The sequence below is a fragment of the Chiroxiphia lanceolata genome, chromosome 1, assembly GCF_009829145.1.
Source record: "Chiroxiphia lanceolata isolate bChiLan1 chromosome 1, bChiLan1.pri, whole genome shotgun sequence".
Classification (NCBI taxonomy): Eukaryota; Metazoa; Chordata; class Aves; order Passeriformes; family Pipridae; genus Chiroxiphia; species Chiroxiphia lanceolata.
The window spans coordinates 109,147,476-109,159,668 of NC_045637.1; the positions used below are offsets into that span (position 1 = coordinate 109,147,476).

A 12,193-nucleotide genomic window follows, 5' to 3' on the forward strand; every position below is an offset into this window, starting at 1 on the left:
CTTGTCCCAAATAAGGTTTTACCAAGTAGAAGCTAAAATAATATGAAAGTATTGCTTGTTTAATAATTGTTAAAAAATCTGCAAGTTTGCTATTTCCCTCATAAAAGACAGGCTTTCTCAGGACTGTGTTTGTGTTACTGTACTTCAGAATCACAGGGTGCTGTAATAGCAATTACCATCCTTCGCGGTTGATGTGCACTTTGAAAGCACCAAGATCATCACAGTTATAAACACCTTCAATTCCTGGACTTCTAAAATATATTTTTTGCATTTCACTCAGCTCTTAAGCAAATCTCATGTGACTTTGAATTTCAACATGAAACTACAGTAGAAATTTAAACTTTGCCTTCCCAACACTGACCTACTTCTATTCCTCATCCTCCAACAGAAAGATCACAGCTGGGGCAGGAAACTGCAAAGCCTGGATGTAGATTTGACTCTCTAGGGGTGCTCATACACTGAAGAGGAGGTTGCCCTTTGCTTATCAGGTAGCTCCTGCTGCAGTAACATGGCCCAAGCCAGACCTTGATGGGTTTGCTTCCAAAATAAAGCCTCTATTTAGAGACTTCATGGGGCTAGACCTTGCCCCACAACCAACATGTACTGTCTGTGGCACAAACCTGCCCATTCAAAAAAAAAAAAAAAGAAAGGAAACAAAAAATCAGCTCCGCGTATATTGGACGCTGACCTTCTCCTTCCACCTGCATGTATTTTGGTCACTGGCAAGTACAGGATCATAGAATCATAGCGTGGTTTTGGTAGAAAAGACCTTAAAGATCATCTAGTTCCAACCTCCCTTCCATGGGCAGGGACACCTTTCATTAGTACAAGTTGCTCAGAGCCCCATCCAACCTAGCCTTGAACACTGCCAGGGACAGAGAATGCCCAGCTTCCCTGGGCAACCTGTTCCAGTGCCTCACCACCCTCACAGCAAAGAACTTCCTCCTAATATCTAGTCTGAAGCTACTCTCTTCTAGTTTGAAGCCATTCCCCCTTATCCTGTCACTACATATCCTCGTAAATAGTCCCTCTCCAGCTCTCTTGTAGGCTCCTTTCAGGTACTGGAAGGTCACAGTTAGGTCACCCTGAAGCTGTGTCTTCTCCAGGCTGAACAAACACAATTCTCCCAGTCCTTCCTCGTGGGAGAGGTGCTCCATCCCTCTGACCATCTTGGTGGCCTCCTCTGGACTCACTCCAACAGATCCATGCCTTTCTTGCGACGAGGGCCCCAGAGCTGGATGCAGCACTCCAGACGGCATCTCACCAGAGCGGAGTGCTGGCCCTTCTCCAAGGGAGAGGAATGATTGGGGAGTTGGAATTTTTTTTTTTTTTGGTTGGTTGGGGATTTTTTAATATCGGTGTTTTGAAGGCAGAACACTCCACACGTTCTTCCTAACTCCCGGGAAGGGTGCCTGCGGCGGGGGCAGCACGGGGCGGGTGCTCCCGACCTTCCCGGCCCGTCGGAGGCGGGGTGCCAGGGGATGCCGGCGCAGGAGGAAGTCGGCGCGCGGCCGGAAACCGGGATGCGGAGGGCGGGAAGGGGGCGTCGCCGGGGCCCCGCCGTCCGCCGCGGGTCTTCCCGGAGCGCCGATGTCCCAGCGGGCGCCCAGGGGGCAGGGGCAGCAGGAGGGGCCGGAGGAGGAGGAGGAGGGGGCGGCGAGGGGCAGCCAGGCGCGGCCCAAGAGCCATGCGGAGCCCGCGGCGAGCGGCGGCAGGACCCAGGACCGGCATGAGAGGAAGCGGAAGAGGCAGGAGGCGCAGCAGCTTCAGAAGATCCAGCACCTGGAGTCTTTGTAAGGAGCGGAGGCTGCCCGCGGCTCCCGCCCCTCGCTGCTCTGAGCCCACCCCGCCGGCATCTGGGGCTCGTTTCCAGTGCAGGGCTGGGGTTTGTTTGGGGGGGGTTTATTCCTCCCCTGTCCCCTTAAGGGTGGGTCGGCCCAGGGGCTTCGGGGCCGCCTGCAAGAGGCTGCTTGGCGACTTACTAAAAGCTTGTTGGGGGACAGACGGGTCTAGTCCAGGTTCCTCCAAGTCCGAGGGATGCAGCATAGAAGCAGAGGTGGTTCCACACTAGGATGGAGTAAAAAAAAAATAATAATTAAAAATTAGATAAAAATGTTTGAGATCTGCCTGATGATTCCATCAGGCTTCCGCGGTGCTGTAAAAGGTTTATGTTATTTCACTGAAAGGGAATTATTATTTTAATGGAATAAAAAGATCAGAAGGTTCACAAGAACGTGATTTTTTTTCTTTTCCAAGTGGAAGTGAAAAGTTGTTATTAAGTGAACCAAACAGCACTGCAAAGTTATTGTTATAAAGATGGGATGAACGTACTTTAAACACCTTTTTTTCACTGCTGCTCTGATAGTGTTAGTATGATTTTGCCTGGAATTCCTGTAGGTGTGTAGGTAGGGGAGGTGTGCAGCTAAGCCAACAGAATATTGCATATGCCATTAAATTTAAGGCCTAAAATGAGGTACAGCCTGTACAGATGTTTTGTGTCCTGACATACAGATCATGTCTGGAAAGTCCTGTTGAAAAGGGTCTTTCATAAAGCAAAGGATTTCAGGACTCTGGTCTTGCACAGTGCTGTTCTTTATGTGCCGTTGGAAAGCAAAACCAGAAAAATCTCTGTCCTCTTCTAAGATGACTCTTTAGACTGTCCCAAAGGTAGCACTTTACAGAAAACAATATATCTTTAAATACAGATGAGGCTTGGGGGAAAAAAGACCCCAAAACAAATTCATTTATACACGCCTGCATTTTTCTAAGTTATGTGTGTTCTAAAACTCCGGGACCATTTCATAGTGCCTTGGTATTTAAATCCTAAGCACATGCTCTTTCTCAGTTGCTATGTGCTATGTGTAGCACCTGTTTGCTATTTAGATTTTAATAAATGGTATATCTACTGTTAACTCCAGAGAAATGCTGCAGGAAATATGGTATTTTGGTCAGTAGGGTTCTCTCTTTAGGTTTAATACACAGATGATGAAATTATTACGTATTAGGTTTGGCTGGCAAAGCTAGATGTAAGGAACAGTCCAACTGTTTTGGACGTTTTCTGGTGACTATGTCTATGATTTAGCAGTGCTGGAGTAAAGAAGTTTGGATCAGTGAGATCTTGGGAAGGAATGCTACAGAAAAAGAGGAGAGACTTATGCATTTATGGTAACTGAAGCTAAATTGAATGTACCACACATCCACAACAAGTAGTTGTTCTCCTACAAGAATGTGAATCTGAAGGATGTTTGCAAGAGACACGTGTGGTGATATGACAGATACTCTCAGTCAGTTTCCATCCATGTGCTGCTGTAGTTCTTGGTCATTAGTGATAGAGTAAAATTTAAGGAAAAATGCGAGCTGAAGGTTTTAAGTCTATACCATTGAAAACCTTTTTTTTCTCAGTTTATTTGTCTGTGCTAAGCTGCAGAGTAACAATATTTCTATTGCTTTTCAGCTATGAGAAACCTCCCCCAGGACTAATTAAGGTTGGTAAATTTTTAGCAATACAAGGGATTTTCACACAACCTGTCCTTTAGGCATGTAAGTGTCAGTGTTACCTATATAAATTACAGACAGAAGTAAGTGCTTCCCAGGAAAAACTCAGAGAATCCTCAGTTACAAGCAGATCCAGATGAAGGGCCCAGAATCAGATAGGAGGAGACCAGTTCTTTTATCATCTCTTAGCACTCACACTTCATGCAGTATTTAATAGTGTGGATGGAGGGGAGTCATTTATGGAAAGCAGATTTGCAGTTTGAATTACACACTTTTCAGGATTCTTCTCCATGGCTTAGGCTTAAATTTTTCTGTACAAGTGCTTTCCTTTCATCACATTCATTACTTTTGCCAAATTTATATACCTAAGCCATAGTGTAGTGCTTTTAACCTAAAAAATAGTGCTCTGTGTTGTAAAGGGTTTTTTTTAATTGCCATGTCTTGTAGCAGGAAGAGTGTTAAGTTTTCATTTATATAATTTATATTTAATTTATATAATTTATTTAAATTACTAAAATAGATGGGAAGGAATGAAATTAATATGGCAGTAAAGTTCTGCCTGGAATATTCAAGGGTGAGAGAAAAAGAATTTTAGATCCTTGGTGTCTTACAACGGAAAAAAAAAAGTAATGGGAGATAGGTTTCATACTAAGTAAAGGCCTGCACTCTTTAAAGTATTAATTTTTACAAAGTTAAAAAAAAAGGAAGTTATTGCCCTTATATATTTTTTTTTCTCTTTTTTTCTTTTTCTGGTAGGAGAATGAAACAAAACCAGAAGACTGCATACCTGATGTACCAGGCAATGAAAGCGCACGAGAATTCCTGGCACATGCCCCAACAAAAGGGCTTTGGATGCCTTTGGGAAAAGAAGTCAAAGTTATGCAGTGTAAGGTTGAAAATATTCCAGGTGTCATTAGACCTTAATATATCCACCCATTTACTCTGGGGGGAGGGCAGAATGTTGTTGGACAGATAATGAGGTCCAGGTAGATTGGCATCATATTGATATAAAAGCAACCAGTATCTTGAAGGCTGTAATAGCCTTGTATTTTATGGACATTAAATTTATCAACATAGTACTTGTATCTCTCTGTTTGTTCCAACAGATTGGAAATATTTTGCATAAATGTGGGTTTGGTTTTTTTTATACTTCTTCCGATCTGTCTCAGAGGTGCAATTCACTGCTGCTTCTTTTTTTAAAGGTTGGAGGTGTAAACGTTATGGACACAGAACAGGAGATAAAGAATGCCCATTCTTTATTAAAGGCAATCAGAAATTGGAACAATTTAGAGTAGTGAGTACAAATATTGTAGTATTATTGCTTGTCTTTTTTAGTCCTGACAATGCATAACCTTGCAAGTGAAGAGAAGCCTGTCAGATGGTGCTTTATTAAGGACTTTTCCTCCGTCTCTAGTATAATATAGATGCCGACAGCCTCCTAATAAAGAAAAAGCTACAGATGTGGTTGGATGTTTGACTACTTTGCAGAAAATCTACTCTTCAAGAGGAAAATTCGTAATTTTTACAACTAAATTGAAAATCTTCAAGAACCTATTTCAACCATTATATTCATTTTTTTGTGATTAAAATGTCAACATAACAAAAAATGTTTAGTCAAGCTTGAGCTGCCCACATTACAGCTGCTTCAAGCCTTCTGCTCTCGCTGAGAACAACCACATCATGAATGCTGTTGTCTAGGTCTGTAATCCAGTCATTGTCTACAAGTCTGATTTCTTGCTACATGAGGCTGCATCTCAGTTCTGCAGATTCTTCCTGCGTGATCACTTTAACTTTTCTCATTGCTCTGCATTGTTAATCTATATTTCAGGCTCTTATCACTTTGTGGCTTATGTCCTCATTTCTGTCCTTGAGAAACGTAATCTGGGATAATTCTGTCCAGATTCTGGATTTATACTGATTGTATACAACTACAAACAGTATTTTTAACCCTCTCCCATGACCAGATTGCCTCTATTCTTCATTTTTCCTCGAGCTTCTTCTCTGTTGCATCAAACCCTTGCTCTGTGTCCAAGGCCCTTCATGGTGCATTCCCAATGTCTTTCATTTGCTACTGACATTTCATTGCTACTGACATTTTACTGGTCAGCACCTGCTGTATCCTCTCTCTTGGACTTGTTTGCTTAATCTTCCCGCAGAAATGGTCACCCCATCTCTGCTGCATTCTTGCTTGGCATGAAACCACCTTAAAGCTTACAGCTTCCTTCACAGCTATTTTTTGCTGCATTGCCTGTTTAATTAAAATTAGCTGACTTAAGAACCAGTAACAATACTGCATAGCATGGTAGCACAACTCCAACTTCATTATCTGTTTGTCTTATGTTTCTTGTTCCTGTTTTCCTGTATGTTTGTATCCAAATTTTTTAAATATACTAGAAGGGTACAGCTCATCATTTTGAACCTCAGTATTTCATCTATGTCTAGCTATTCCCGTAGACTATGTGTGGGATTCTCGTAGTTAACTGTGATTGAAGATTTATTATACCTAAGGAGAGTCCCCTTCATTAGTGATGTAATTAGACAAGCTTTCCCTGAAGTAAATACACCAGTTCAGATTAACTATGTTAAATCTGAGAGTCTACTTGTGAATTAAGAGCTTGCTTAGCATATTCCATCATTTGATAGAAAGCCTCTTGCATTTGGTTGCTTTGGTTTATTTTTTTAGGAAATACAACTGTTGGTGATAAATACTTTAATTTACCAACATTGGATTTTCTGTTTTCCACTTTAAAGGCACATGAAGATCCAATGTACGATATAATAAGGGAAAATAAACGTCATGAAAAGGAAAAGAGGTAAGTGTATCTGTAGTAAACTGCATTTTCAATTTAGTTTTTATTTTAATAACATGGTACTAAGGTATGGGTGAAAGTTTTAGATAAGCTTACTTTTAGCTCAGAGCATCTTTTTAATGGCACTTTCTTTATGTTGACAGACTAAGGCATTTCTGCTTTCTGAATAATGACTCCGTAGTACTTCTTACCTCTTTAATTCTATTAGCTTCCCCAAAATGTTCCCCAAAACAAAGTTTAAAGATGAGTTGTATTCATTTATGCCATAATATTCAGGTACTTAGGTTTAGGTTTTTTAGGCCTAAGAAAACAGTTTGTGTTTTTTTTCTTTCACTGACTTTTGAGATATTTTCTAAAATTTAGTATGTCAAAATGCCTTCAGCAGACGTGAAGGGGTGGATTTAGAAAGCTAGTTCAAGGCACCTGGTGTTGCTCCTTTTGTGAGGTCATTATTTAGTATATAAAGCAGCAGAGTTTTTAATGCCTTCTTGCTTGAACTGCATCAGTGGAATAACCGAAAGAAACTATAGGTAGCCCATAAAGCAGCATTGCTGGTGCAGGTGCATTACTTTTTCCTTGGAGAGGAATCCTTGAAGAGGATACTGAAGAACAGTAATAAGATAAGCAAATACTTCATCCTCATTTGCCAGTAATCCTTGAAAGTTCAAAGGAAGAGCGCCTTCAAAAAATACTTCTGCATCCAGAGTAGAGCCTACTCTATAGCTCCACTGACATCATCTCTGTATCAGCAGGGCAGTGAATGTAATAATATCATAATCCCAATATGCATCTGTGTATGGATAAGCATAGAATTTCTTATCACCAGGTGGTCAGGTGATAGCTGTTACCTTGTTATTTTGCACACATAAATAAGCCAATAAGCCAGTCTGCACCTGCTATCCCATGGGATGGAAGGTCTCTGAAGGCACAATATCTGCTTGTCTCAAAGGGGGTTGCTTTTATCAATCTGTGATATTATCTGTAATAGGACTGTAATTAAGCAAAGGAGGAAATGTCCCCCTGCCCTTTGCATGCAGCTTCTGTTCCTTTAGCCAGGAAGGAAACACAAAAGCTAGAATAAATTACTACAGGTGGAGGAGAGCTAGAAAGGATTCTCACTGACATTTTTTAAACTCAGGATACAGCAACTGAAGCAACTCCTGGAGGACTCTACCTCAGAAGATGATAGTAGTGATGACAGTGATGAGGATGATGAAGATGGCAGCAGCTCCACTTCCTCAGAACATAAACACAAGAAGAAAAAGAGAAAAAAGGAAAAGAAAAAAAAAGAAAAGAAGAAGAAGAAAAAGAGGAAGCGTAAATCATCCAAATCTAATGAGAAGTCAGAATCTGACTGACAGCAGTCACCTGCTGCATGCTCATTGACCTCTCTACTTGTGAACTGCAAGGAAAGACCCAAAGAACGAGGAAGAAAACACCAGAAAGGGCTTTGTCAAACTTGGAACATACAGATGTATGCATACAGCAGCCTGCACTGGCATCCTCTTCTGCCCCTCTGCAGTCAGAAAGAAGAAAGCTGCGTTAAACCATACTCAGCCATATCTTTGTGCTGTAAAACCTGTGCTAAAGGTCATCCGTCCTGGCCAAGTTGGGCCTCTGCGCTGCCATGCATGACCACGAGCAGGAAGCGGTGACTACTGAGGAATCACCGACAAATCTGCAGCATTAGCAGACTGTCCACTGAAGTGTCTTTTCTCCATGAAGTTATTTTATTACAAACAAAGCCTCACTGTAACAGGACTCCAGTTCGCACCATGCAGAGCACTGAGAGTTCACTTACAGTGCTTATAATAAGCAGGTTGTACTGTATTTTTCTTTTCTCCACATACGTGCTGAAGTTCAGTGTACTTATCCTAATATTGGCAGCTAGCTAAATAAAGAGTACTGCTGAAGGGGGGAAAAGTTAATCAAGGGGATTTACTTTAAGACAAAATTGCAGCGTCAGCAAGACTTGTGTGTCAACATCATCACCAGTAACGTGCACGGTTCTGAAACATCTAAAGTTTTCTCTAAACTCTAGGAGTGGGAGCCAAGTGTAATGATGTTAGATATTCAACTTTATTGTAAGGAGGTAGTGGTTTTAGTTATTTAAAAAGAGGGGTTTCATGTAAGAAATTAAAAAGATTAATTTCTGCATATACTTCAGTATCAGTTGTTTTGATACGATTGGGGGGGGTGTTTCCTTTTAAAAAGGCTTAGGGGAAATAAATTCCAACCTACTTTTTATGTTTACTAGAATTATTTGATGAAGTAACATTTTTTGAATCATCTCACAAAAATATAAATGTGTCTTTCAAAATGGTTTTCAACTCTGTGAACGTAAGCCAGAGAGCAGTAGTAAAGAACTTGTAAGCAGGAAGAAGAGAAAGTTTTGTGTACATCATAGATCTTATGTATTACTATGGTTTTCTTTTAAATAATCTTGCAGACTTAAGTAGGAAGATAGCTATAAACAGCATTACAGTAATCATCCCTCTTTGAAACCTCAAGATACATTGGTATAAAGCTGCAATTTGAGGGACTAGATGGTGGACACTGGTGCTCATTAAAAGTAGAGAGAAAACTAGATTTGCTTTGAAAGGACTTCTATAGAATTCAGTCTCTGTGCTTATACTAATATTGAACACCCCCCCCCCCCCCCCGATAAAGCTCCAAGATAGTAGAGCAAACATTACCAGTGAAACAAAGGAACCATAGACCAAAATGCATCCAGGATATTTTATTTTCTCCTGAGAGCTCTGGAAAAGAAGACAAGGGAAATTACAAATTGGGTTTTTTCCCCTCCTACATGTGTAAGAATGATTAAGTAAAAATAAACCCCCATTCCTTATCAGTCATTCACAAAATGTTCGGAAAAAAACCAAGATAGACAAGGGCTGCTTACAAAAAGATTCTTCACTGTATTCCCAGAGCTTGTGGAGTTGTATTTTATCCTCTATTTAGCAAAGTCCCTGAGATGGGATTTACTAGTGATTCCTGATAGTTCCCTGTATCAGCATAGTCATCATGAGCAAATTCTAAGTTCCTGACTCTTTCACCAGAAAAAGTGAACAGCTTTTTCAGCTTTAACAGCTGAAACAGCATGGGAAGATATAATGGACTGATTCGCTTGGCTGGGTTGGATTGGGCCTTGAGCAGACTGGTCTAGTGGAAGGTGTCCCTTCCTCTGGCAGGGAATTGAGACTAGATGATCTTTAAGGTCACTTCCTACCCAAACCATTCTGTAGTTCTTGTGTTGCCACAGTTGGTGCTGAGAAGATCCATGCTTTTATAGCATGGATGATCATTGGATAGATGCTGGAAGCCTGATATTCACCTGATGCATTCCAAGAGAATTCTTACTCAGGTTTGTCTAGAGCAGAGCTAACCTGAACATCTCTTCAGTTAGTTCAGCTTTCTGAAGTTTGGTTTAATAAAAACAAATTCAGTTTTCCCTTTGCAATGGCCTTCCTTGTTAATGGATCTTTCCCTTTCTACCTTCCAGTGTTTACTATTTGAACAAGGAAGGAGAATACCAGAGGAGACCATTTCTAACTTGTATAAAATGTAATTTAAAAATTTGAGATGGCAAATCTCTGTTCTGTGCCAGACTAGAGGTCTATTTATACCAGTATCTCCTTCCAATCAGGGTTCATAGAAATCCTACACAGCAGAACAGTGCAAACTCTAGTGGCATTATTTCAGTTACTTCACTGAAATGCTCTCTCAGCCTCTACCACTTGTAGTGCAGTTACTTTGAATAATACATTTTAGTATTTAATAGGCTTGGATACATTTTTTCCTTTACATCTAGTCACTTCCTGCAAACCTTGTGATTTCCTTCAGCAGTGAACTCTTCTTCACTAATTATTAATCTGTAACAATTCGCTTTCACACTGCTTCCTGCTAGTTTAATTTCATGTACATTCATTCTTGCACTGGAAAGTTATGTGAACAACCGATTCCTCTTTCTTCTCCCTATATCCTTTCCACTTTTCTAGATCTCTAATCATATCCCATACATGTAGGTCTTTACCGAAACTCATAACAAGTAGCATTTGAAAATTAAAACTAACAGTTTCAGTAGAGTAAGATTTATAATAGTGCTAATTAGCAGCCAGCACTAGAGAGGAGAGAAGCACAATTTGTATCATCATTTGGCATTTTAAACAATGCCAAAGCTGTCATTTAAGAGACTCTAAGTCTTTTAGAAATATGTAGACTAGAGATACATACCAACATTCCTTTTATATTAATGGAAAATTGTTCTTAGTAGAAGTAAACCCAGAAAGCAGGATAGAAAGTTATAGTCTTGAAAGACTGATTAGCCTCATTTGTTACATCATAACCATTTAAATTTTTTGTTTAAACAATTTTTTTCTGACCTACTTTATAGACATATACTTCCATTTGCAAGTCCTGCTGCCTGCTGAATCCTAAGGGTTAGAAATAGCATAAATGTATAGTTCCAGGAATCTAAATAAGTATGAAATGCAGCTAGAACAAACCCCATAAGCAATACAGCTTCACAGCTCTTCAGCTCCCAGCTTTAATTATCTTAATACTCTGAAAAAATTTTGTCAGAAAGGTATTTCAGGAAAAATACTGACATCTGTCTTATTCCTTTGGTCATGAAATAACTTGGGGTTTATAGTCTTGTCAAGTGAGACAGCCAGTGGCAGCAAGTCAGGGGAAGCTGAGGACTCTTATTTAAGAGTGAATTTGTTTTTTCCTTGGTGTGCCTCCAGTTAGCATGCCATGAGTGTTATGGGTTTTGCGTGTTTGTTTTTTTTTTTTTTTGGCCATTGACTCCCATCTTCACTGTTTGATTTTAATAAGAAGACCTGTAATTAATTTTTTCCAAAATAAGGCAGAAAACAGGACATTGTAAAAGGGAAAACTTTGCCATCCAGGTGCTACCAAACTGAAAATTAAAATACAGTATTAAAACCTGGCGAGCCAACATAGCCCACTGGCTCCTCATCAGTGATTACACCACACCCACTTTGGTTTCAGTTAGTTACAAATAATGATTTAGAAATCCTGAGTCACAGACAGTAAGTCTGCCCAGACAAAGATCACAGTATGGCAGCCTCAGAGGCCTCTAAGGTTTGTTGCTGGTGTGCCAAGCAGCAAATAGATTCTTCAGCTGCCCTTCAGCAGATGCTGCAGGAAGCATGTGAAAGCTGCCAAGGCAATGCAGAACTGCGACAGTTACAAGTCCACAATCCTGCCAGCTCTGCAGTGAATCACTGGGTAGTCCAGCTGCAGTGGTAACAAAAGCTGACACGTATGTGCATCTGCAAAATTAAATATCACTGGGGCTAGTTACCTGGCTGAATAAAAAGAGTCTGGGCTTGAATTCACAGCCTTTTAAAATGGAGTTTGTTTGTACTTCACAGCTTTTGTGAAGCATGGCCATTTTACCCACTGGAACATTAGATAACAGCTGTAAGCCAGTTAAGATGCAATCCACAAATCATCCATGCTGCTGAGTGGAAAAAAAGGCAAGCAGAAAACTTAGATTTAAGGTCACAGGACTAGTACTGTCAGAGTAGAATACACCACATACCATATATATTATCAAAGAATTATTTCTGGAGCACTAGAACATTCATGCATACTACTTCAAGCATTGGTGTGGATGCATAGCATGAATATACTACGAGATATAAGCCATCAGTTTAAAATAGCATTTGTTTTCAGACAAAGAGCTGTCTAAACACTCCTACTGCTACTCCCTCACATCTCCTTGGGAGCCAGCATCACCAGGCTCTAAATTGTTTCTTGCATCTGAGTAGAAATCACACTGACTAGTGCAAGGCCTGTAAAGCGATGACTAGCATGATTTTGGGAGCACCTATCAAGTATTAGCCAGTCCAAAAAGA

The 12,193-nt window shown here is 40.4% G+C and overlaps 1 protein-coding gene across 1 annotated transcript; it reads left to right on the forward strand.

Annotated features, from left to right (window-relative positions):
* The first annotated feature begins 1,553 nt into the window (after positions 1 to 1,553).
* RP9 (RP9 pre-mRNA splicing factor) lies at positions 1,554 to 8,223 on the forward strand. The gene is made up of 6 exons (XM_032708030.1): positions 1,554 to 1,793; positions 3,455 to 3,485; positions 4,252 to 4,381; positions 4,698 to 4,789; positions 6,247 to 6,308; positions 7,444 to 8,223. Exons 1-6 carry the CDS (start codon positions 1,591 to 1,593, stop codon positions 7,661 to 7,663), a joined length of 738 nt encoding a protein of 245 aa, XP_032563921.1. The 5' UTR covers positions 1,554 to 1,590; the 3' UTR covers positions 7,664 to 8,223.
* The last annotated feature ends 3,970 nt before the right edge of the window (positions 8,224 to 12,193 follow it).

Bases quoted from the DNA above. Each gene is read 5' to 3' on its own strand.
- RP9 (XM_032708030.1), top strand. From the start codon at position 1,591: ATGTCCCAGCGGGCGCCCAGGGGGCAGGGGCAGCAGGAGGGGCCGGAG. The intron at 1,794-3,454 runs GTAAGGAGCGGA...ATTGCTTTTCAG, and splicing joins ATCCAGCACCTGGAGTCTTT to CTATGAGAAACCTCCCCCAG. The intron at 4,382-4,697 runs GTAAGGTTGAAA...CTTTTTTTAAAG, and splicing joins AGAAGTCAAAGTTATGCAGT to GTTGGAGGTGTAAACGTTAT.